This window comes from Babylonia areolata, chromosome 21 (genome assembly GCF_041734735.1).
Source record: "Babylonia areolata isolate BAREFJ2019XMU chromosome 21, ASM4173473v1, whole genome shotgun sequence".
NCBI lineage: Eukaryota > Metazoa > Mollusca > Gastropoda > Neogastropoda > Buccinidae > Babylonia > Babylonia areolata.
In genome coordinates this window covers 29,546,145-29,572,859 of record NC_134896.1, presented here as the reverse complement: position 1 = coordinate 29,572,859, position 26,715 = coordinate 29,546,145, and the positions used below count along the sequence as shown (strand labels likewise).

Sequence of the window (26,715 nt, the reverse complement as noted above, 5' to 3'; positions counted from 1 at the left end):
AAGGTCAAATTTGTTAATCTCAATACACAGCAGCGTATAATGCAGTCCAATAAATGCAACTGTACCAAGCAACAACAGAAAAGAACATGCTTAAAAATGTTCGCCCATGCATCAGTTTTGAGTGAACAAAACAGATACAGTAGCGATTTTGTTTTCCTGCTAAAAAAATTGATTGGTCTTGTTTGTACTTTTATGTACATCACTGAGCAAAAGCATCATTCTATTTACAATTTTGTACATCACAATCATGCAAGCGTCTGCATAAAATATTTGGCACCCAGTTATTTCACAATATCCACCAATATGTCAGAAAAAGAAAAAGGGTATTCTGTTCAAAATATCCACACAAGTTAACCAGCAGAAGGCGTTTCTTCCTCAAGGTATACAATAGTCAGGAAGGTACTGCATTGTTCCATCGACTGCATCAGTTAATATCCAAGCAGTTGAACTTCAAGACATGCCTAGTTAAATGGACTTAAGATATGAAGTATCAGAGGTGTTCTTTTTTTCTCTCTTTCTCTTTCCATGGCTGAGCTGCTAAGCATACTGTACAGCTAAAGAAGAAGCATAATACATCCTAAAATGTCAAATGGAAAAAGAGTACCAAAAAAAACACATTCATGTTCATGTTTACCATTCAACAATGAGCAGGTACTCTGTTCATAACATTCACGGCAGAACAAATATGTTTCACAGTTCTTGTTCCATGCAGATTGAGTCTGTTGCTCACCAGAAAAGAAACAAAAGAGAACCATTACTGGACAATACCAGTACAGTCAGAACAACAACTACATGGCACCCTGTTTATAAAATTCACCACAGAAAAAGTACAACAGACCATGTCAGTATGTTTGACACATTCTGTTTGCTGCTACAATGTGCAGCAGAAAATTAATCAAAAGTATTTGACATTGAACTTTTTTCCTTTCATAAAAGTATTGCCATCATTCACAGATCACAGTTTCACAAAAGTGAAATGCATGGTGAAAAACTACACAAATTATTGCTTTTTTAATAATTTTTTTTAACACAACCATTACTACAATCTACTTTCATCTTACTACTACTACTACTTATTTTTATATTATTATTTATTTATTTATTTATGTACGCTTATAGATGACTTTTTTTTCTCAAGGCCTGACTAAGTGCATTGGGTTACGCTGCTGGTCAGGCATCTGCTTGGCAGATGTGGTGTAGCGTATATGGATTTATCCGAACGCAGTGACGCCTCCTTCAGCTACTGAAACTGTTGTTTATTTATCCCTTAATAAAGAGCTGAGGCCTCATTTTCATTTTGTTGGATATCGTGCATTCTGTTCATTTACCCCTTAATAAAGAGCTGAGGCCCCATTTTTCATTTTGTTTGATAATATGTATGTTGATCATTTACCTCTTGACAAGGAGCTTAGGCCTTAATTTCATTTTGTTTCAGAAATCAGAATACCTATATTATCTCAATATCAATAAAGGTATTCTGATTTCTGAAACAAAATGAAAATTTTGATATGATGGATATTGTTCGTTTACCCTTAAATAAGGGGCTTAGGCCTCATAATAATTAATCAATTCATCTGAATGTGGAATCTGAATTCTCAAGCACCCCTCCAAAACTCCCCATCTCTATCACCCCCAAGCCCCATTTCCCCCCACCACATCCCTCCCTCCCCCCAATCACCGGGAGGACCCCCCCTCCCCCAGCTGTTGGTGCATGGCCTTCACCACCTCCCGCGACAGTTCCTGCGACAGGCCCCACATCAAGGGGCGCAGCATGCTCCGTGCCTGCTCCATCACCTCCCGGTCCCAGGGAGTTGCTGCCCCTGTTGTCTCTGCCACCAAGGGGCAGACCCGGGGGTGGGGGGAGGAGGCGGAGGCGTGCAGAGCCAGCTCCGCCAGGGCCAGGTGGGCGTGGTGGATGGTGTCGGACAGTCTGCTCATCATCTGCTGGTGGTCCCTGCTGCTGGTCTGCTGGATCTGGTGGAGGAAAGGAACACTGTGTACAATATGCTTTAAAGGCGCAATAGCCAAGTGGTTAGAGCGTTGAACTTTCAATCTGAGGGTCCTGGGTTCGAATCTCAGTAACAGCGCCTGTTGAGTAAAGGGTGGAGATTTTTCCAATTTCCCAGGTCAACGTATGTGCAGATCTGCTTGTGCCTGAACCCCTTTTGTGTGTATACGTAAGTAGAAGATAAAATTCCTAAGTTAAAGATCCTGTAATCCATGTCAGCGTTTGGTGGGTTATGGAAACATGAACATACCCAGCATGCACACCCCCGAAAATGGAGTATGGCTAGCGAGTGAACATGGGAGTTACAGTCCATGAACAAAGAAAGAAGCAGCAGCTTTACATGAAGCATGTCCTGCTGACTGGGTCCTTGTAATTCTCATCACCTATCAACTCCAGTCTCAGAGAATCCTAGATTTCTAACAAGGTGAGGTTTTCCCCCACAATCTGGAAGGTGTTTCTTGCATTTGTTGAGTTTATCCCTGTGGTAACATGGATCACAGGCCTGGTGAGTCTTTTGAAGTCAAAAAGACATCACTGCACCCCTAACTACACCAGTGAAACAGACAACTGCACTGGACAACTTGGCCTTATAAAAATGAAAGCTCACCATCATCATCGGTCTTGTAACCCCAGGTGGGGTTGTGGAGGCACCACTGACAATCTTCTGCCGTCTGTCTAGCAGGTCATAAAACTCGACACTGGTCTATCACTTTTGCTTTGCTTGTAATCCAATACTGTGCCTCTTTAGTGAAGGACCTAGGGGGAAGCTGAGCTATGTACTGCATCACTTTATTCAGTCTGGAACTGACGGCTGGTGAGAATTACTGAGACAGACTCTGCTGAACTGACAGCTGGTGAGAATTACTAAGTCAGACTCTGCTGAACAGACAGCTGTTGAGAATTACTGAGACAGACTCTGCTGAACTGACAGCTGGTGAGAATTACTGAGACAGACTCTGCTGAACTGACAGCTGGTGAGAATTACTGAGACAGACTCTGCTGAACTGACAGCTGGTGAGAATTACTGAGACAGACTCTGCTGAACTGACAGCTGGTGAGAATTACTGAGACAGACTCTGCTGAACAGACAGCTGGTGAGAATTACTGAGACAGACTCTGCTGACCTGACAGCTGGTGAGAATTACTGAGACAGACTCTGCTGAACTGACAGCTGGTGAGAATTACTGAGACAGACTCTGCTGCCAGACTGGCTTATTTCTCTGTTTTAAAAAGTTAGGAAACATGTTTTTTTTTTTTTTTTATCACTGTAATAACAATAATAATAAAGTTATTTACACAGTACTGAATCATGTGCAGAGATTATTCAAAACACTTACTTTCCAGTCATTCACATGCATGCATAATTCAAAGAGATGAAAAAAACTTTTAAATACATGTGAACTTATACATACATATTCTGCATATTAATACTGTTGGCACATATGACACTCTTTTCATTGTGTGGGTTTACAAAGCAATTTTTCAAAATGACATTTTGAAGGGCATTACTGAAGTTTACTGTACTCCAGGGAAAAACAAACAACAACAACAACAAAAACAGGAATAAGAAAAGCAAGCAATTCCACAAAGAAACAACTGACAACTCATGTTTTCCCACTGTGGGTTTGTGAAAGTGTACCAGAATCTGATCATCTTTGTGTGGATGTGTGTGGTAAGCATTTACTCAGTTGTTTTGCCTGCGTTTTTATGCAAACACAAAGAAGTACCTTTTAGGTACTTATGAACATTGTTTTTATTAGCATCTGCTTTTTGTTTTCTGTTTTTGTTAGTCTCTGCTTTTTTGTTTTCTTCTAAAGGTTTGCGTATCATCAACCTGTGGTGAAGCTTATGTCCAGGCAAAGTCACTGCAAACTCACATTTTTTGAAACATAGTTGTTAAATCAGTCACTCCAGAAAGAGACTTATCCAGAAAGGTAAGAACTGACCTTAGAGTGGAAGTCTTTGGTTCTCTGGACGGCGGTTTTCAGATCATCCAGGACACTGGTGCATGTCCTCATCAGCTCTGCACAACACGAAACATGCATACATACATGGTTATCTATCACTCTAATTATTTACATGTATTATATTGTGTTGTGTCAAAACAGATCTCTCTGTGAAATTTGGGTTGCTCTCCTCAGGAAACCACAGTGCAGCTCCACCCATATTATTTTTTTCTTTTTCCTGTCTGCAAGTGTTGTTTTTCTAATAAACTTGATTTTTCAACAGAATTTTGTTAGGGGCAACCCTATTCCTGCTGTGGTTAAAAAAAAAAAGTACCAAAGCACATGCTGCACATGTTTATTGTCTCATCCAAATGACTAACATCCAGACCACCATTCAAGATCTAGAGAAAATTCCTGCACGTGCGGGATTTGATCCTGAAGACCAAATTTGTACTGGGTCATTGTCAATGAAACATATTTTCTCCCCCATCCCTCTCTTTCCCACTCCTCTCTCCAGTGTGGCCCCCTCTCTCTCTGTTCTTTAACATTTCCAAGGACTCTTACTGCAGGGCTGTAAAAACTAAAATATGAACAAACTGATTAACTCTGAAATGAGTGAAACACTGTAATTTCATTTTAATTATTGAAGAAGGTGGCAGAATGGTTAAGAAACTCATCTACCAATACAGTCAGTCTGTGAGGGTCTGGGTTCGGATCCTGCTCTCGCACTTTATCCCAAGTTTGAGTGAGAAATAAAACTGAGCCTTCTAGTCATTTGGATGAGACCATAAACTGAGGTCCCTCACTGTGGTGTGTCAGTAAAGCACCAGGTTTACACAAATCTTCCTTTTCTTTCCTGTCTCCTGCACAGTGAGGATTCATCTGTATGGTTTATGTCTACTGCATAAAAAAGTTGAATAATTACACAGCAGAACAACACATCAACTACTTTCACCACAACTCACCCTCGTTGCTGCTCGAAGCAGGTGGAGGGGAAGAAGTGAAGGACTCATGGAGGTGAAGGGAAAGACCATGATGATTTCTGTCCACCCTTCTCTCTGCACTACACCACTGGTCAGGGGGACTGTGGTGTGCTGTGTCACAGTCTGTGTCTGTGTCAGAGCCGAGCCCGGTGTCAGACTGACTGCGTGGTGACATGTTGTGGACCGGTGACTCACTGCATGAGGACAGAGCGTGTCCTGACGATGATTGACTGCATGGTGACTCTGTCTGTCCCTGTGGTGACTGACTGCATGGTGACACTGTCTGTCCCTGTGGTGACACGGTCTGTCCCTGTGGTGACACTGTCTGTCCCTGTGGTGACTGACTGCATGGTGACACTGTCTGTCCCTGTGGTGACACTGTCTGTCCCTGTGGTGACTGACTGCACGGTGACACTGTCTGTCCCTGTGGTGACTGACTGCACGGTGACACTGTCTGTCCCTGTGGTGACTGACTGCACGGTGACACAGTCTGTCCCTGTGGTGACTGACTGCATGGTGACACTGTCTGTCCCTGTGGTGACTGACTGCATGGTGACACTGTCTGTCCCTGTGGTGACTGACTGCACGGTGACACGGTCTGTCCCTGTGGTGACTGACTGCACAGTGACTCTGTCCATCCCCGTGATGACTGACTGTGTGCCATTTCCAGTGATGTGTGATGATGACGAGTTTCAAAAAAGGACTGATCCCTGTGAGGGGATGGAGACACATCTCTGTGTCCGCTGTCCAATTGACAGTCCCGGCAAACCCCCTCACAAACTGAACCACACCCTGCTTCCAGTAAACGGCTCTGTGGACTCCTGTAGCTGACTGCAGTTCTCTCATCAAGCACAGACACCCCCCCACAACCCTGCCCTCCAGGTAAAGCACCTGACACACCATCACCTCTCCTGACCGTTGGCTTACCGAACACAACATGCTGTGAGTCCACAGTTCCTCCACAAGGCTGTGCGCCTGGAGACTCTGGCTGGTCATGCTGTGGGATATCAAAACTAAAGACATCAGCCGGTGGTTTGGCATTGCTGTCCCAGGTCTGTTGACTGCCTGTTGAGGATGGATCGTCTCTAGGGCATAAATCTTGTGCTGGGCTTCCGTTCACAACAGTTGTGATGTCAGAAAATGTGGGAGACGAAGAGATGAGTGTGGGTGAAGACGTACTATCTGAGGAGACAGGGCTGTTTACTGCTGTGGAACTGACTGATGTGGCATCAGAGTTTCTGTACGAGGCATGAATGCCTGTGGCTGTATCAGATTCACTTTGCACCGTTTGGCGTCCGGTGATGCATGGAGCAGGAGTCCCATCAGAGGGGGCCAGCGCTATCTCCAGGCTGACGTGTGGAGCCTCCAGAATGCCAGAGTTGCCCAGCAGGATGTTTTTGGCCTGCTCCAAGGTGAGGTCAGAGGCTGACCCTTTGTGCACCTGGGCCGCTCGCCTCAGCAATCGGCGCTGAGCGTCGCTTGGGGCTGCAGGGGGAGGCATCGACTGGGTGTCACTCACACAACGAACACGCTTCTGGGAGGCTGTGTTCCCAGAGGGCAGTGACCTCCATCCTGGCAAAGTGCCCCTGGGGTGTGGGTGGGGGTGGGGGTGTCCATCAAGAGATTTCTGATTCCCCAGTGCAGCAGTGGACACAATGACAGTGCCGTCCAAGGAGGCAGAGTTCTGTATGCTGCCACAAATATCTGGTTCACTGAAGGACAGATTGGCCGCAGCACACAGGTCAGAGCAGCTCTCTGCAGGCAGTAGTCCCTCTTCTGTGGCAGTGACCGTCTGGTCCACGTCCTGACAGGCCATCAGGTTGGGGGTGGACTTGTGTCTGGCCTGAGAGGATGAGGACAGCCGACCCTTCTTCATTTTGCCCCCCACCTTCACCTTCTCGCCAGGGACAGCAGCGCTGGGAACCACACCTGTCTCTGCCTGCTTCATCAGATTGCTGGACGACGCCGATTTGAGGCGTGACGACTTGGTGGTTCTGCAGTAGGATGGGGCTTGGCGCGGGGACGGAGGCACTGAGGAAGAGCGGGGGCCTTTTGCCCCGTGAGGGCGGGACCTGACTCCCTCAGCACTGGAGCGTTTGTTTCTGCTGGAAGCGGTAGCATGGGCAGGTTTGTTGTTGTGGTTGTGTTCGTTTGCTGTTGTGTGTGAGGCAGATGATGGGACGTCGTGTGTTGGGACACAGAAGATGGGGGAAGTCTCTCTCTCCAGTTTCCCTCCTGTAACACATCATGTCTTTATTTCTTTCTTTTTTTCATCATTTTTTATGATACCTTACAAACACAGTTGAGCAGTTGAGGCCCGAACAATACAAAAGTAAAAGTACACTATGACATAGAATATTCCCTACAGGAGCAATACAGAAGTAAGATGACTTAGAATATTCTCTACAAGAACAATATACAAGTTAAAGTAAAATGACATGGAATATTTTCTTCAGGAACAATAAAGAAGTAAGATTACAGAATATTCTCTAGAAGAACAATACACAAGTAAAACAAGAGGCAAAGCCTTCAAGACTCACTTGTGCTTCGCGCTTTATCCAGTCAAGGAATTGTGAAAAAACTCAGTGGGAAATGGTTTTTAGAATTTTCGGATTTCCGAACAAACCTCAATGAAATAAACCATTAATGATTCAGAAAAAATGGCTTAATTCCGGACTATGTTTAAGTCAAATTTGGTATTGGCAGACAAAGTACTTCCAGAGAAAATGGGTATCTTAAAGTTTACCATGGACACACAGACAGACAACCGAACACCAGGTTAAAACAGACTCACTTTGTTTACACAAGTGAGTCAATGATGACAGACTATTCTCCACAGGAACAATACACAAGTAAAAGTAAAATAATGATATAGAATATTATATGCGGGAACAATGCACAAATATAAGTAAAATGACATAGAATATTCCCCACAAAGACTGTAAGTCTTACACTGGAGACATTTTCCCTGATATTTTCCATATGTCAGTTTTGTCAGCCTTCATGACATTTTTCCTTTGCGCAGTACCCCTCCTTTGTTTTATGCCATTCTGTCATATCCATGATGAACAATTCATGATCAAGAGAATTTCTAAAAACAAAGCGGTTTTTTTTCCCAAAACTAAAGCCATACACACTAAATTCTGACAATCAGAATGGACATGTAAAAATGGATCAATTTGTAAAATTCTAATGGATACTCAGCATTGTGTTCTTTAAATACTACAACTTAATAAACAAATGAATAGTAACTGTGTTTCAGTAATCCTTGGTTTAAAAAGAAGAAAAAAACAACTTTACAAATATCACATGCACATGGATAAAGAGAAAGGGTAAACATACAAGTATATCCTGAGAGAATTTATACTCTAACATAAAAAGCAACAACATAAAAAATACAATATCAAACAGTGTGTGAGAGAAAGAAAACGGGTGACCTGGCTCTTTCCAAAGAACACCAACATCATAACTGTGACATTAACTCACTCTGGACGATGGAACACTATAGCGTTCCTGACATAAGGTAGCATTCTGGACGACGGAACGCTATAGCGGTTTCGACAATTAAAATTTTTTCCACATTTTCCTCATGGGATAGCATAACAATCGCAGCTACACTGGGCATTGTGAATGTGTCAAGGGTCGAATAGAAAGTTTCTTCATGAGATTCCGTAACAACACATTCCATAGCAAGCCAGAGAGTTCAGGACCCCACACGACAAGCTAATCTGCATACATATCAAAAATGGCGTCACAGACGATACAAGTGGACATTTTTGGAGCAAAGTAGATCACAACAGTGGCTTTTACCGCTGCTGAAGTGACTGAAATGCTGACACTGATGAGGATGATGAAAACGTTGAATAAAGTATCTGCAGTGAAGAAAGCTACTGGCAAGTAGGTACTGATTGTGATTCAGCTTCAGAGAGCAGTGAAGAGGGAAGGGGGTGGGTGTTCACACGACATGAGGAGAGGGGTCAGTGGGTCAAGTACAGTGAGTTTCATTCAGTTAGTTTAGGTTTTGTATTTTTTGTGATTTTTTTCCTAACCCTAACAAATGGGTCGTCTATAGGGAAAAGCAAGGGAGAGAACTATTCACCCATATTGAGTTAAGAGTGAAAGCCTACATGCTGTTAAACTTAACTCTATGCTGTGACTTAGAAAAGATCATTTACATACGTCTGTAAAAGTCAGACACATGTTATACTTCTTTTACATCACAAATCAGCTGTTCCTAGGATAAGGGGTATTTCCCCATTCCTCTTACTATCCTGGAAATAAAGCAACTCTGTTGCATTAAATGTAAATAATACTCCAATTTTTGCTTTCAGTATACAAAGTAAATGCTCAACTTGCTCTGACTTTAAGAAATTATTTTTTCATACATATATCTTAATCTTCATCTTCTAAGTGCAGTCTACTACAAGATGTGAACAGTATTGTATTGGGTTAATCACACTTGATGTGTTAAAATGCAAGGTAAAAACATCTATAAATACCATGTATTTTTCACAGGCTACTGACTGCAGTTAACATAATAAAAAGAATTATGCATAAATAATCTCCCTCCAATGTGACTCATTTACCAGGTACTGTAACGAAAAAGGTTAAGAAAACTGGCATAACAGTGTGCATTATATTACATAAATTTGGGATAAAAATAAAATAGCTCAATTTGTTATCAACTGCCTATATGTCCATCTATTTCAATTTTTGATGCAATGCAACTCTCACAACATTATCTATATCCAGAAACACTGTTTCTTAAAAGCTGGAAATGAAACTGGAACACAGAATAGAATGATTAAATTCTAGATAATTCAGGACACACACGAAACAAAAACAAAAACACACACACACAAATGCAGCAAAATTCCTGGGCTGACTCTCTGCCTCAAAGAAATAATGTTTCAAAGATATAACAAGATATCAAAACAATGAAATACAGAATGATTAATGGAAATTTGGAGGGAAAAAACAAACAAATTGTTAGCGCAATACATTATGGTGAACAGAATACTAAAGATATTCAAAAAAGCTACGAGGATACAGTACGTAGTCAAAGACAAATAAAAAAAGAGAGAGAAAAAAAAAAAAAGGCAAAGCACAACTTTCAGTAGTTAAAGCGAAAGAAAGAAAAAGCATATCTGGCACTCCTTTAAACACAAGATATAGACGAACCCAAACAAGCTAGCCACATAACAAGCAACGACATCAAGGGAAGTACAGCCACCATAATCCAATGACAGTTACACCAACACTCTGCAAACTACCAATAGTTACATGCAAAGCAGACAACAGACGGAGCTGAACAAATGGGGGAAAAAAGAGCTTTAATACAAGGAAGCATGCACGATACAAAGCAATACAGGGGAAACTTTACCATCTGCAGCCAGTTCAGATCCCCACTGCTGATGGCGAGGGGACAGGGCAAGACATGAAGCAGGGACCAAGTCCCCATCAGCACTAGCAGGGGACAGGGCAGAGGGGGGTTGGTTTGGATAACGATGGGTGCTACACACTGGGAACTGGGGGCTTTCCCACTGTTCAGGGTACAAGTGCTGGAAATGTGGACTTTCATTCCTCTCCAGTGCTATGTCTGGGGAATCTGAACACATGCTTTCCTCAGACTGTAATGGCAAGGGCCGGAGATTCTTTTGTTTTTCAGGCACTTGGGGTAAGGTTCGATGACTTGCTGGTTTTACAGATAGTAAAGAGAAGGACTGGGGGGTTTCTTGCTTCTCAGACTGTGGGGTTAAGGGCTGGGTTTTGTTTTCTTTCTCAGACTGTGAGGGTACAGACTGGGGATTTTCTTGTTTCTCAGACTGTGATGGATTTGAGAGCAGATTTTTGTGTGGTTCATGCTGTAAGTGGGGACTTCTACATTCCTGAAGCTGTGAGTCTGACAATTCTGAACATGCAAGTTTGTTAGATTGCAAGAGTGAGGACTGGGATAACTCACTTTTTTCAGACTTTGAGCGTGGGAACTCATGACTTCCACTTTCATCTGACAGCATGTCTGATGATTCAGGGCTTACATCTTGAGGACTCTCAGTCTCTGACTGCGAAGGTGAAACCTTTGGTGTCACACTTCTTTCAGACAACATATGTGAGCACTGCGGACTAGCACTTCTCCCTGGCCATATGGCTGACATCTGAGGACTCTCGGATCTTCCCGACAAGTTTGGTGTGTTTTCAGCTGCCCCTTTCTTCTCTCTGTGAGTCCTGTCATGTTCCAGACACAGAGATTGAGAAGTGCTACGAACAGGAGATGTGGGACAGCTGTTGGCAGAAGATGGCACAGAGCTGTGTATTTCTGCAGCAGGATCACTTGACTTCACCAGTGTCTGGGACAGTGCAGGGGAGGCAGGATCAGCTGGCACACTAGAATTATCACAAGACCTGAGAGAAAACAAGGACGTATGTGGTTCTGGGGTGTATGACAGTTGTGCTGACTGTCCTGGTTTTGTCACTTCAGCCGACATGGACGTCTCAGAGCACTGAGGCACAGGAGCACCAACTGGAGTTAAAGGAGACGACGGAGGATCTTGAGATGTGGAGTTTGACGGCAGAGATGATGACCGGGAGGACTGAGGTGACCTGGCTATCACATAGGATCGGTTTATCTTGGGTGCCTGAACTGGATCTTCAACTGATGGAGGACCAGGTTTTGAACTGGGAGACCTGATAAACTGAGGTGACTGTGGAGAGGATGAAGCACTGCCCTGCAATGTCTCCAAACAACATGGGGACTGGGACCTCTTGATTTCACTGGTTTTGACAAAAGTTGTATCATCAACAGGAGGGGTTAATGGAGGGATCTGACTCCTTGAAAGTCTGAGTGAAGAGAGCTGCTTCTGGGTACAGGAATGAATGGGGGATTCACTGTTGCTATTACCCTCTCCTTCCTGGGCTGTGATTCTAACAGTAGGGCAATTTTTGTCCCTGACAGGGGAATCTGATAAACGACCAGCCTTCTTTTTCAAACTGGTCAATGTGCGAGGGAGGGGGATTGTAGGGAGGGGAGTCTTTTCTCTGACGGGGTGGTGGGAGAGGGGGAGGTGAGCCTCAAAATGATGCAGAGTCCGTGGTGACGGGGGGGATCCAGAAACTCCTGGCAAACAGCATCACACCACCACACCATGACAATCACAATGCAGCATACACACCACCACACCATGACAATCACAATGCAGCAGCATCACAATGCAGCATACACACCACCACACCATGACAATCACACTGCAGCATACACACCACCACACCATGACAATCACAATGCAGCATCACACCACCACACCATGACAATCACAATGCAGCATCACACCACCACACCATGACAATCACAATGCAGCATACACACCACCACACCATGACAATCACAATGCAGCATACACACCACCACACCATGACAATCACAATGCAGCATACACACCACCACACCATGACAATCACAATGCAGCATACACACCAACACACCATGACAATCACAATGCAGCATACACACCACCACACCATGACAATCACACTGCAGCAATGCTCTCCCCACACTGCTAAAACCATCCAACACTAGCAGTAACACTACAGAATGCTGCAATTGTGCTTTTCTGGTTGCATGTATGCACATACACATACACTCCCACATTAAATGCACGTGTGCACACACTATCATTTAAAAACACAAATGCGCACAAACGCAAACATTAAAAAATATAAAAGAACAAGGCAGTCTGACTGTGCTATGGTGCTCCTTGTGCTCAGGATCTTTCAGTTCAACATATCATTTTGCTTCATTCTTTTGCACAACATGAACTCAATGGGAATGCTAAATCCTCTCTTCCTGAAATGAACTTCTCAGTTCACATCTCTTTTGTACTGCAGAAAAATGAACCTGCTCATTCTTTGTTCTTTTTTTATCTGACAAGTTTCCACAATATCCCACACCTTAATTCTGTAAATGCTTAAAAACTAATCTTTGCCCACTATGTCCTCAATGTTATGTTTTGAAATGCATCTGCTGCACTGGTTAACACTGAACACTCATACTTTTCAAAATGCTTTGCTGTTCCCTTATTCATGTTCAAACTGAAAGAAAAAAAATATATATAGAAAAGAGAAACAGAAAACAGCCCACAGACATCTTTTGATAAAGCGAGTCAGCCAAAATTCAAACAGCTTCAATAAAAGAAATATTCAAAGTGAAAATAATGTTCCTGATATATCAAATTATAAAAGATACATATAACGCAAAGGTGTTCTGATAATTGCATATGCGCACTTCACATCATTCATATCAATCAAATATATAAAATAACACACATGCTCCAGATCCTGAATGTTGGCAAGCACTCAGCAAACACTTGCAAACAAAATGCTGACAAGACAATCCATGCTGACAGGTTTGCGACATCATTTCTTAAGATAATGCACAATGTCAATGTTCGAAAACTGCATAGCAATCTCAATAAAGCTTCATGATTCAGCTGTCCGGCAATGAAATAGAAAAAAATAAAATCCATGCTTATTGAAAAAAAAGGGAGGAAGGGGAACACATGATCAGCACAAAAAACAAAACAAAAAAACCCACAAAAAATGTAATCAATAAAATAATGGTAAACTTTCACTGAGCAAGAAATTCCACATAAGTTCTGTTTACCTAGACTGCCGTGTGAAGAGGAGACTGGTGTTGAAAAACTGGGTTCCTGAAAATAAACATACACATGCCTCTGATTTGTGCACACAAGCTTTTTTTTTTTCATGATGTCAAATAAATTATCACTGAAATTTTCACATGTGAACCTACTATTGTATAATGCAAATGCATTACATGGAGCAGTGACCTTAAGACACATAATTACTAACCACTTTCTTAATCTGGTGCACACTGAAATAAAAATTCACATGCATCTTGCATACACAAGCTTTTTTGGAGACTGGAGATTTTCGTTTGCTTGCAACAAAGTTTTTGTCACACTTGGTAAACACTGTACTCTTAGCTTGCATACAGAGCACACAAAATTCCAGTCATGTGGTGATGATGGGAACTGAGGATTATAGCATCACAGACAGAACCTACTGTCATCCTAATTCCCACACTCTCTTTTCTCACACATAAACTACACACATACATTTATGCATGCATGCATGTGCACACCCCTGCAAGCCCCCTCACACACACTTACTGGACTCACATTCTGAGCACATGAGGATTTCAAGAGTAAAGAAACAGCAAGAGATGAAGGACAATGTAGGAAGGGGAGTAACTTCTTGTTCTCATATCATTCCTGTTGACGATGGTTTCATTACAAGTAGCTTAGCCTTTCACATGTATAACAGTAAATAAGCAGAGGGCAAGATAAGTAAAACATGAAATCCCACCCCCCCAGTACTGTTGTTGTACTATATACTTGACTGGTTAATCTGCCTGCTCCCTCACATGTTTCAGTCTTGGAAACATCCAAGAACAAGACAAAAAAAGAGAGAAAGATAATTAAAGAACAATAATGACATAACACGGCAGTATAATTCTGGCTCAACGCTTAGCTTATATGAGGGACAGACATAAGCTTACAACTGGGCTAACAGCAAAATGAAAGCTGTATGATCAATGGTTTCTCCAATGCAATGGGAAATAGTTTACAATTTAGTCTTATGTGAAAGACTGTAACTTTCAAAACCTGGAGGCAAGACTGCGCAGGCTCTTAGTGGCAGCCTTAGGGGCTAGTTGGCCTTTGGGAACCATCCAAACACTATCCTAAATCCCTCTTGGCCAAGAGAGTGGGTTAACATGTAATTAGGGCAAGACACTCCACAATAATCAAATTCTAGCACAGATAGGACAGCGCAGTTGTCACCTCTACTGTCCTAAATCCTTCTTGGTTGAGAGAGTGGGCATGTAACTATGGCAACATTATGATCTAATTGTAGCCCAGACAGGACAATAGCTGCCTCCTTTGCTGTCCTGATGGTGCATTACATACTCACCTTGTTTTCCAGTTTAGTTGGAGGAGAAGGTGGGTCCTCCTTCTCTGGAGATTCGTGCAGCAAGCCGCCAGTACGCCAGTTCATCTGTGTCAAAAATTAACTATCACCTTTATTTATAGATTTGAATAAATTTAGGCAATGCCTGGCATATGCTAAAGAGACAACAACATCATGACAAAAGTTTACCAAACCTTACAAACAAGTTTCAATTATCCAGACGAATCAACCCAAATTTGTGTAACCATTTTCTGAAAACAAAACAATGACAACTGAAATTTTGGGTTATATTTGGGTGAAAAATGGAGTACTGGTATGTTTTCTGACTATGCAAAATATATGAAAAGAACTTATATCTCACACCTACATAAACAGATATGCATACAGACACACATATAGAGCAAATAATAAAATTCTATGTTGTACCACATTACAGTAAAGACGTGCATGCAAGAGAGTGGCAAGCACAAGAGCTGTTATCGCAATATTCCATTTGTCTTTCAGATTCTTATGTGCATGCTTTTTTTTTTAGTCAATGACATATTTATCATTTCTCATGTGTGCCATGCATATACTAGAGAAGAAAATGTTAGATTTTAAACAGCATTTTTCTAATGGACAATGAAAGTATGACTCATGAAGATGCAAACCTTACATACACTTGTGAAGCAGCAGATACACAAAAAATTCAACCAAACAATTATAAATAAAAAGAAACAAGCAAATTGAACAACAAACAATCTGTAGCATCATGAAAAGAGATGAGGAGACAACCAGACAGAGATTAGAGAAAGACAGACACAGGAAGAAAAGACACACACACAGAGACAGACAGTATGTAAGAGCAGGAAAGAGTGAAGTTCGGTCAGCTACCCAGTTCAGTTCTGGTACTGCCATATATTGCAGAATGGAGTAATGCTACATCATTTCTATTTCAAATGCCAGTCAGCTGCTACTGAGTTTGATCATTGGAAAGCAACATGATCACTGAAACAATGCGAAATATGTCCAGTGCTGAGCACTTGAGACCTTTCAACTGGGACTGGCAAAAAGAGGGGCATGGGATAATACAACTGAACCTTTAATTAATGAAAGGTCAAACCTTGTTTCCTGAACTAGGACAGGAGCATATTTTTCTCCACTCCCTGAAAGGTGAGTAACAAGAAATTCTGGGGCATATGTTTTCTCAAACTGCTGTAAAAATCATCCTTTGGAATGTAGATCATAAAAAAGTGACAACCCACTGGAATAAGCTTCCAGCATCATACACGCATGCTGACAATTCTGATTTGTTCAACTCACTCCTCATTATAGAAACAAGTAATTATGGCCTCATATAAGCATGCAGACACTTCTGATTTGTTTAACTAACTCCTCATTATAGAAACAAGTAATTATGGCAGCTTACTGTTAAGTTTTCATGATCAAAAGGGGGAAATATATGCTGTTTAACATCCCTGAATTGGACAATAGTAAACCTTTGAAACAAATGTCAGGATGACTCAGAAGCTGCCAGGTCTGCAAGTAATTATGGCCTCATATAAGCATGAAGACACTTCTGATTTGTTTAACTAACTCCTCATTACAGAAACAAGTAATTATGGCAGTTTACTGTTAAGTTTTCACGATCAAAAGGGGAAAAATCTGCTATTTAACATCCCTGAATTGGACAATAGTAAACCTTTGAAACAAATGTCAGGATGACTCAGAAGCTGCCAGGTCTGCAATATGATGTTCTCTGTAACTGTTCAATAAGCACAAAGATATGACAGTGATTTCTTTCCTTCGAAAAAAAAAAGAAAAAAAAGTTTTCCTGGAATTAAAGACACTCCCTTCCTCTTCTGTCACTGCTGCCCCAAGCCTCCAAACAAACAGAAAGGAAAAGCAGAGAGGATGACTCACAGCGGCCAGACAGTTGCGCACATCTTGCACGGAGCGAGCCAGCTGACAGGTGGATGTAGGCACATGCTGTGGAAAGCAAGGGGGAAGGTGAACAAGCAGCATGCAAACAGGACACACCTCTCACATACAGCAGACGATCATCCACCATGACTACTTTCAGTTGTTTTTTTTACTGAAAACTGAGGCAAGGGATTATGGTAGGAAACATGCCACTGCTAAACTAATCAGACATGAATGAATGTGTGAATGAATGAATAAAGTAAACTGTCCCCTTTCTCCCTGATGAAAGCATGATATACACTGAAACAAAAAGCAGTATACATCTTTTGCAGTATATAATAAAGCTTCCAATGAATAATTCATTTCTCAAAGAGCATGTTGCACTAGCTTACATGCGTCTTTCTTTTCAAAGAGTGAATCCTGAGCTGAAAATATATCAAAATGATAAATATTTGTATTTCATACAGTCTGCTTTTGCAAGCAAAGTACATGCACAGAGCTTTAAACTAAATACACATACTGGAGAAGTGTAAAAGGATTTACTCACGTTAGCAGGGTTGTCAATGTTCCGTCTTGTACCTAACTTTGCTCCAGACCTTGAACAGAAAATGCAAGATGGCAGAATGGAAGCTGGCTCAGACTTGAATTATCATTAATCAGCCCCCAAATCACACAGAAGGGCACTCTCAACGTGATATCTTGTATGACAGTAATCGCAAATGAAAGCAGACAGGCTACTGATTACAACAGCCAACCAACCCAAAAACACGTAAAAAATCTCCTCTTATCCAGATTCAATCCCACTATCTCCAATGCTTGAAGCTTTCGTCCCAGTTTACTCACCATTGATAAATATTCCTCTGAGCAAATGATGACTCTAGTTTCTTTGAAATCTCTGATCACTGTCATTCATTAAATAAGTAAAACTCAACACCAAATTTGCCTCAAACTAGGGCATATAATAAATTTCAGCTCAGGTCAGTTTGAGCATGTCAGTGCATACAGCCGTTTGATGACAGACAATGTAATAAATAGACAGACCATGCAAATCGTGAACATTCAGCCATTGCACCTATACAAGGAAATTACTTGTGCAAGTAACATACTGGCACAGAATACCCCCTCCACCAAAGTCCACAAGTCACTCCCTTCTTTACTGATATTGTGACATCTTCATGCCTCACTCACCGAACTCCCACAAAGTGTGACCGTGACAGGAACTTGGAGGAGAGACTGAGTCGCGGGGAGAAGGGGAGACCACTCTTCTGACCCATGATGTCGGCCGCCTGTTCCAGGGAGGCCACCTGTTGGACGAACTTGTCCATTGACACGGGCGTGAAGCTGACACTCTCAAAGTTCTCCTTCACAAACTGCTCCTGACAAAGGCAGCAACACTGTCACCATCATCTTCATCAGCGTTCATCAACATGTGAAAAATATTATCTTTTTTTCTGTAAAGAAATGGGGAAAAAGGAGTGATACTATGTGCCCATGGTTTTGTATGTATCTGAGGCAAAAATAAAACAACCAAAAAAACTTGTCATCATCATTGTCTTCTCATCATCATGATCATCTTCAGTTGTCGTGCAAGACAGCACTGATGTTCACACTGCGAAGTTTGACAAGAGGAGACAGACCTGAATTTCAAAATCAAACGACACAAGTGACAAAGATTTGGTCCTTGTTTGGCATCCCCTCTCACAATGGATGCGAGATACAGTCTGTTCAGTCTCCTCTTGTACAGTGGTTATGCCAGACACAAAATAAAACTGCACGTCTTCAAACTGGAACCAAAAGAAAGAAGACAGATTTGGACACATCACCTGAGAAAAAACAACAACACAAAAATCAAAACAGCAAACAAAAAATCCCTCCAGCCACTGATTCTCCTATCACCGGCACTCACTTTATCAGGGGGGTGAAGCCCAACAGGATCACTGACAGATGACCGAGTGATAAACATGTCGTCATGGACCTCACTGCCCTCATCATTCTCCTCCCCTGATGCCTGAGGTCCTGTGTCACCATCTGCACAACATACATGGCTGGTTGGCATTATCCTGACAATTGCCTCACTTTCTTGGGTGTTTTCATTTCCTTATGTCCTAATATATATAGTGCAACCATCATTCTTTCTCTTTACATCTTTATAATTGTCTTTCCTGATTATGATGATGATAATAATTATAATAATAATAAATATAAAAATAAATTGTTGGTATAGATTCAAGCATCTTTGCAATTCTTGTGTATCTTGCAGCACAGAATGAGGTGACCTTTGGTTTAATGTGCGACTTGCCAGCAGCATACATCACTGAGTAAAGTCTAAGTAATCTAACAAGTTTAGTCTTCCATTCACCTGACTTTCTTACATTTAATTACATTTAACATCTTTTTTTCCCCTTCTTTGTCTTGGGATTTTTTGTTCTGCATTCTTTCTTTTATATGTACTTTTATTCATATCATCTGTATCTTGTCTGTAAGCCCAGTGCACTGGTTTGTATGACCAGGCTCTCAAACCTTGCCCAACATGATTATGTTTATCATCACATAAATAACTTTCTTTCTGACCTTTGTCCATATTCCAGGCATGCCTACCCCCAAATTTGCTTTTCAGGAGCAACACACATTAGAATCAAGGACAGGGTGATATTTTCAGGAACATCCCAGGAAACATACATCTGTCATCTGACAGATGTCGCAAAACGCATTCGTGTCTCTTTTCCTCCCCGGCTTTATGAACGGCTACTTCTCAGAGTGTTCCTTCCTGAAGATCTGTGTCATCATGCAATCATGTCCAAGGCTGTGACTCAAGTTCCTCATATACACCTGTATTATAAATCTATTGCAGATTTCACATTTAATTGATATTATCACTATTACTACTATTGATTTCAGTTTGCAGATCTCACATTAAACTGATATCATCACTATTAGTACTATTGATTTCAGTTTGCAGATTTCACATTAAACTGATATCATCACTATTAGTACTACTGATTTCAGTTTGCAGATTTCACATTAAACTGTCATCACTATTAGTACTACTGATTTCAGTTTGCAGATTTCACATTAAACTGATATCATCACCATTAGTACTATTGATTTCAGTTTGCAGATTTCACATTAAATTGCTATCATCACTATCAGTACTACTGATTTAAGTTTGCAGATTTCACATTAAACTGATATCATCACTACCAGTACTATTGATTTCAGTTTGCAGATTTCACATTAAACTGATATCATCACTATTAGTACTATTGATTTCAGTTTGCAGATTTATCATCACTATCAGCACTATTGATTTCAGTTTGCAGATTTAACAATAAACTGATATCATCACTATCAGTACTATTGATTTCAGTTTGCAGATTTCACATTAAATTGATATCATCACTATCAGTGCTATTGATTTCAGTTTGCAGATTTCACATTAAAATGATATCATCATTATTAGTACTATTGATTTCACTTTCCAGATTTCACATTAAACTGATATCGTCACTATCAGTACTACAGTCTACTGATTTCAATTTGCAGATTTCACATTAAACTGATATCATCACTATCAGTACTATTGATTTCAGTTTGCAGATTTCACATTAAACTGATATCATCACTATCAGTACTATTGATTTCAGTTTGCAGATTTCACATTAAACTGATATCATCACTATCAGTACTATTTATTTCAGTTTGCAGATTTCACATTAAACTGATATCATCACTATCAGTACTGTTGGTTTCAGTTTCTCCCAGCTGACCATCCTGGGCCAACTCAAGAGTATGGTCTTTTTTTAACCTCCACTGGAAACAGCAATATGCAGAGCTGAAAAGAAAAGCCAACATTTGCACTGTGAAACAGTGTCAGGCACTGACAGATCCAATAAAATTCTACTTGCTGGGGTCAACATTTACTGTTTTTCACTTGCCCAGTAGGCCAACACACACACACACGATCAAGGTCTAAACTCCGAGAGCTATCATGGCCTTCTGTCTAGAAGTCGAGGGTGGCAAATTTGTGTGTGTGTGTGTGTGTGTGTTTACAAGGAAAATGTACTTATCACACAAGTTTGTACTGTACTGATATAACTGACCATCTGGTCTCTGCTGCTGTAACGTCTGTTCTGCTGACAGGCTTGTGTGTTGGTTAAGGAAAGAAATGGGGAAGGGGGATGACTGGAGGGAGGAGGGGTGGGTATGTGACTGGTCATATCAATTACAGCAATTAGGAATTCTCAGCTGGAGCAGGTGGTCAGTGTCATGGCTCAGTGCCAAATTTGCCACAATCATTGACTGTGTGGTTTTATCCACCCCCACACCCCCTCTCACCACTGGTGGCAGAGACTCAGTGAGAGAGAGCAATCAAAGAACAGGAGGGGAGGGAGGGTAGTGAAGGGACCGGAACAGGAATAGCGCTGCAGTGATTTTGACAGCTCTGTCGGTGGTAGTGGAAGGGTGAGGTGGAGGTGGAGGAATATTGGGAAGGGAGGAAGGTGGGCACAGCCATTCAGTACATTGCTGTCTTGGACTGACTACAGACAGGTCTTACTGGCCATCAATTACATAACACGAACGCATCAGTGTTTTTCTTCCTCCTCCTTTTTTTTTTCTTCCAGAAAACGGATGTTCCGTTTTTGACCAAAACCAAAAATCAGTCTGAGGACGGAAGAGTTGCACCCATGTTTCCATAAGTCTTATTAAAGAAGTGTCTTCGGCAATGGTCAGAAAGCCATCTATGGGTACACTTGTACCCACTCAATACTTTTGGGGGAAAAATGTTACGGTCGGATTTTTTTTTATTTTCCGGGACAGGCAGCAAATATCCGTATTTCCGGGACACCCTTTCAATTCTATCAATTTTCCGGGACAAATACAGGCCCTCAGTAACGGTAGGTAGGCATGCCTGATATTCCCTCTGTTCAATAAACCACACAAACTAACTGCATTAATACAAAGCACAAACATATCCCACACATCATCCCTGTGTTTGTGTTTGTGTTTGTGTGTGTGTGTGTGTGTGTGTGTGTGTGTGTGTGTGTGTGTAGGGAGGGGGGGAGGGTATGGGTAAGGAGAAGAGGGGAGGAGTGGGGGGGAGTGGTACTGTGTATGTGTGAGTGTGTGAGAGGGTGAGTGTGGGGACAGGGTGGGTAGGTGTGGATGGGAGGATGGGTGGGTTGGTATGGGTTGGTTTGAGGGTGTGTGTGTGTGTGTGTGTGTGTGTGTAGATGTGTGTGTGTGTGTGTGTGTGTCTGTGTCTGTGTGTGTGTATGCATGTGCATGCAAGGCTGTGTGTGAACGTGTCTGTAAATTCAAAAGAAAGTTCTTTTTGCAAAACATGAGCAATATTAGAAAAAAAAACAAAAAAACATGTGCAATAAGATTTCCACTTTCTGATGATGAAAAAAATGTACCTTCATCTTCTTGGATACTAGAAGTTCGTCTTGTTTTCTCCCTGATTTCGTCTGAGGCAAACACTTGGTATGTACTGAAACACAGGTTTAAAATAGCATTAAAAAATCAATACATTTTGTTCATTTATGAAACATGAAAGAAATATATGCTATAGATTCAACATATTTTGCTAATGTATCAAAATATGAAAGAAAAATGCTCAATGTAATATTCGATCGAGCTACACATCCATTTTTTCTTTTATGAAATCTATTCCATCATAGCTTATAAAATGAAATTCTCTCTCCGAATCAATTTCTATATTCATATATGCAACATCACAAATATGTTTTTCCATATTTCTTCTGTCATTCGCCCTTTCTCTTTGTTCTATAGATGATTATAGAATAATGTGCCTTGGTTGCATGATTCCAGAATGTTTCAAAATGTGTTCAGTCCTTCAACATCGGCTGGGCAATCGGCAACAGATGTTCTCTACCTCTTTCTCTCCAGCCAACACAAACACACTCATACACGCACACGCACATACACATACTCAAACACACACACGCACACACATTCTCAAACACACAAACATGCACACATACATACTCAAACACTCACACATACTCAAACACACACACACACACACACACACACACATACCAGTCACAAGGCTCCACCACATAGGGTTTGCTGGGTGGATACACAACCCTGCTGGCATCAGGCCAGGCATCGGAGTCCTCCATGTCCTCAAAGTCTGTGCTGTGGGTCAGGTCCTCACTGCCCACAGACATGCGGTTGCTGCAGCGACGAAGTCCCGTCCTGTCCAATCTCCCGTCCAGTGAGTCACCATTCAGCGTTCTCCTTCTGCCTCCCACCTGTGGGAAAATTGCCTGTCAATTTTGTTTATTTTCTTTCTTATAATCCTTTTCAATTCCATAGGGCACAGGACAGGAATGGCCTAAGAGTGCTTGTTGGTGGCCTACGTCCCAGACAGGGCAACAGGCGTCTGTGAGGTGAGGTGAATTCCATCTTTTGGCAATTTTTGTCATAGTATCATAAGAAATGATCCTGTTACTGATTCTACACAGCATTAACACATATTCATTTTGAGGTAGTGTACAAAGAAAGACGTGATTCTATACTGCATTAATACATATTCATTTTGAGGTAATCTACAAAGACAGTCGTGATTCTATATTGCATTAACACATTTTTAATGTGGTTTGCTGTGGTGGATGACTTATAAAGAAAAAGAATTATTTCTGGTATTTTCTTCTCACTTGTTTCCAAGAGTCCACTGTTATGTGCCCTGTGGGATTCTCAGTTCTTGATCTAAAGGATGAGTCATTGCTTAGAACATCTTTTGGGAATGAACGAAGGTGTTCAATATGGCCTGAAATGTAATACTCAGATGAAGAACAATCATATGACTCATCACCTAATAGCTGTCATTATCTTTCAGCTTGGCAAAAATACCAATTAATACATAACTAAAAACAAGAGACATAAAGCCTTCATGGCTCATACGTCATTCCAACTGAATTAAAAAATCCAAAAATATATCAAAACTGATATCCAATTACATAACAGAATTTTGCCACTTCTAGCAGATGTATGCATCAATGTAACTTTGCCAACTAAACAGAATTAAGTTACAATCTTAACTAATAGACTGCTATTGATCAATGCATCAATTTATAAGACAAAGGTGCTGAAGTTTAGAGAAAAAGAAACATAAAATGTAACAGTAAAATAACTGAGGACACATTGATTGCATCCTGTACCCCTCCTGGCCATGCATTATCATTATAATTGGGATGTGTTGAAAAAAATCTTTTCTCTTTTTTAGGCCAAATTTTGAATGTGTTAAAGTTTACCATAGACACACACACAAACACACACACATGACAGACAGACAGAATATATGCACTCACTTTGCACACATGAGCCAACATGCAAACAAGAGTAGTCAGTCACGCCTGCTTGTGTGTGTGTCCACTTACCTCAGAGGAGCTGCAGTCATTTTCATTCTTGGGCAATTTGTCTTTCAGGTATGCAGGGAAGAAATCTTCGTCATCATCATCAACACTGATCTCATCATCATCATCGATGATTGGAATATTCTGAAACATTCAAAATGATCATTGAAAGTCACAAATTCCTTTCAAAAAGTTCTTCTTACAGGCAGTTATCTTTGGTGCTTAAAGCCCAGCTGACCACCAAAACACAAGATTAGAAATTTCATACAGTTACAGACACACACATATACATGCAATCAATCTGTGTGCATACACACTGACACATAAAAACACACCATATCACCAACTCATACTCTTATTGCTCACACACACAGAGACATCTCTCTTTCTCTCTCCCTCTCTCCCATGCTCATTCACTCACATGCACAAGGCACAGAACTACAACTTTCCCCTTTAAAACCAAGCTGAGAGGATACAGGTGGCCTGGAGTGACTGACCTATTTATTTTATATTTTCTTTTAATATAACTAAAACTATCATTGAAGGCATGAGCACACAATACATGATATATACACAGGTACGCAGATACATACATATATGTAGAATGATGGCCTAGAGGTAACGCATCCACCTAGGAAGTCAGAGTATCTGAGCGCGCTGGTTCGAATCATGGCTCAGCTGCCGATATTTTCTCCCCCCTCCACTAGACCCTGAGTGGTGGTCTGGACGCTAGTCATTCGGATGTGACGATAAACTGAGGTCCTGTGTGCAGCATGCACTTAGCACACATAAAAGAAACCACAGCAACAAAAGGGTTGTTCCTGGCAAAATTCTGTAGAAAAATCCACTTTGACAGGAAAAACAAATGAAACTGCATGCAAGAAAAAATACAAAAAAATGGGTGGCGCTGTAGTGTAGCAACACGCTCTCCCTGGGGAGAGCTGCCCAAATTTCACACAGAGAAATCTGTTGTGATAAAAAAGAAATACAAATACAAATAATGAATATATATACAAAGACACTTGGAAAACCAACAACAAACAAAACAAATAGAAAAGAAAGTCCACATATAAATTTTACAGTCAAAACACAAACTTCTGGTCCTCTGCTAGAGAAAGAGCACATCATGGAAAACATTCAGTTTGATTTACAAAAATTGTGTATATATTATCATATACCACACAAAAGAATCTATACAACAATACACTAGAGATGAACACACCTATATCAACTGAAATAGCAGATATCAACAGTAAATACCTTAATGAATGAACAAATCACAGTGACATAGAATGTGAAGTTTTCTGTGACATGGGTAAAAGGGTGACCAACCTTGGCAGGCAGGTGTTGCTGGGACAGGACGACGGTCTCCCGTCTCAGGTCAGGCAGGGAGGAGGCCAGCATGCCACTCTGAAGGCCTCCATCCACCCCTGTCAGCCGCCACCCATCTGAAAACAAGACAAGACAAAAATCTTTATCAACGAAAGTTAAACCTAAGTCTGTCTGGCTTTTTACATGCTGCCCTTGCCCAAGAGGGGCCAAAGAATAAAATGGTTTAAAAAAACAAAACAAACAAAACCAATAGGGCTGTGGGATGGGGGTGGGGGTACAGTATATATACAAAAAAGTAGAAAACAAAGTTTTCACTCATCCTCAAAAAGATATGGAAGTAAATATCAAAACTGAGATTCTGAACATTAGGGAGAAGTGGGGTGTAGGGGGTGGTGGGCAGAAAGAAAGTGAGAGAGATGATGGGGTAAGGGAGAGACAAAAGGAGAGAAAGAGACAGACAGAGGCATAGAGATGCAAAGACAGAATGAGATACAAATATATATATATATACAGGACAGATTCGAAAATACAGATGACTAAAGAAAACACGGGACACATACCATTCATCACTGGCGTCTCTTGCTGCCTTGTGACTACCGGTGGGACAGTTATCAAATTGCTCGGAGTCATATCAGAGGAGCTGAGGTGATCTCTTCTCTTTAACTCACTGTTCGAGTGAGAAATATAAGCTTCTTTTTGGAGAGAGACTCCACGAACATTCAGAGATACTGAACTGCTTTGTGTTGTGTTGAAGGAGCAGCAGTGATCCTTTCTCTTTAAAACTCTGTTTGAGCATGAGACACAAGCTTCTCTTTGGAGAGAGACTCCGTGAACATTCAGATTTATCGAACTGCTGTTGGAGGAGAAGTATTGATCTCTTTTCTTAAACACACTGCCGGAGCGAGAGACACAAACTTCTTTCTGGGGAGAGACTCCACAAACCTTTGTGAATGAACAGTGATGGTTGCTCTCTCCTGAGTGGTAAGGTCTTTCCATGCCACTGCCTAGCCATGATTCATGTTCGACAGTTGGCGCGTTTTGGATCTCACACTGATGGCCCAGGTCAGTTGAACAACATCCACTCATGGTGACCATCTTGTCCCTGTTTGTTTTGCAGGTATGAACATTGCTGGACCTTGAAAAGAAGGAATGTGAAGGGGTGTGATTCTGATTGTACAGCT

General features: G+C 41.3%; 1 protein-coding gene across 1 annotated transcript in view; it reads right to left on the bottom strand.

The window, feature by feature from the left end:
- Positions 1–1,674: 1,674 nt before the first annotated feature.
- Positions 1,675–26,715, bottom strand: part of LOC143296598 (uncharacterized) — a 66,234-nt gene continuing 41,193 nt past the window's right edge. Inside the window, exons 21-34 of the mRNA XM_076608625.1 lie at positions 25,535–25,650; positions 24,227–24,346; positions 22,884–23,098; positions 22,238–22,311; positions 18,727–18,848; positions 18,009–18,196; positions 17,368–17,416; positions 16,821–16,886; positions 14,922–15,005; positions 13,594–13,639; positions 10,321–12,051; positions 4,920–7,172; positions 3,955–4,031; positions 1,675–1,974 (exon numbers count right to left, since the gene is read on the bottom strand). Coding sequence (XP_076464740.1) covers positions 1,675–1,974; positions 3,955–4,031; positions 4,920–7,172; positions 10,321–12,051; positions 13,594–13,639; positions 14,922–15,005; positions 16,821–16,886; positions 17,368–17,416; positions 18,009–18,196; positions 18,727–18,848; positions 22,238–22,311; positions 22,884–23,098; positions 24,227–24,346; positions 25,535–25,650 — 5,441 coding nt within the window. The remainder of the gene's footprint in view (positions 1,975–3,954; positions 4,032–4,919; positions 7,173–10,320; positions 12,052–13,593; positions 13,640–14,921; positions 15,006–16,820; positions 16,887–17,367; positions 17,417–18,008; positions 18,197–18,726; positions 18,849–22,237; positions 22,312–22,883; positions 23,099–24,226; positions 24,347–25,534; positions 25,651–26,715) is intronic.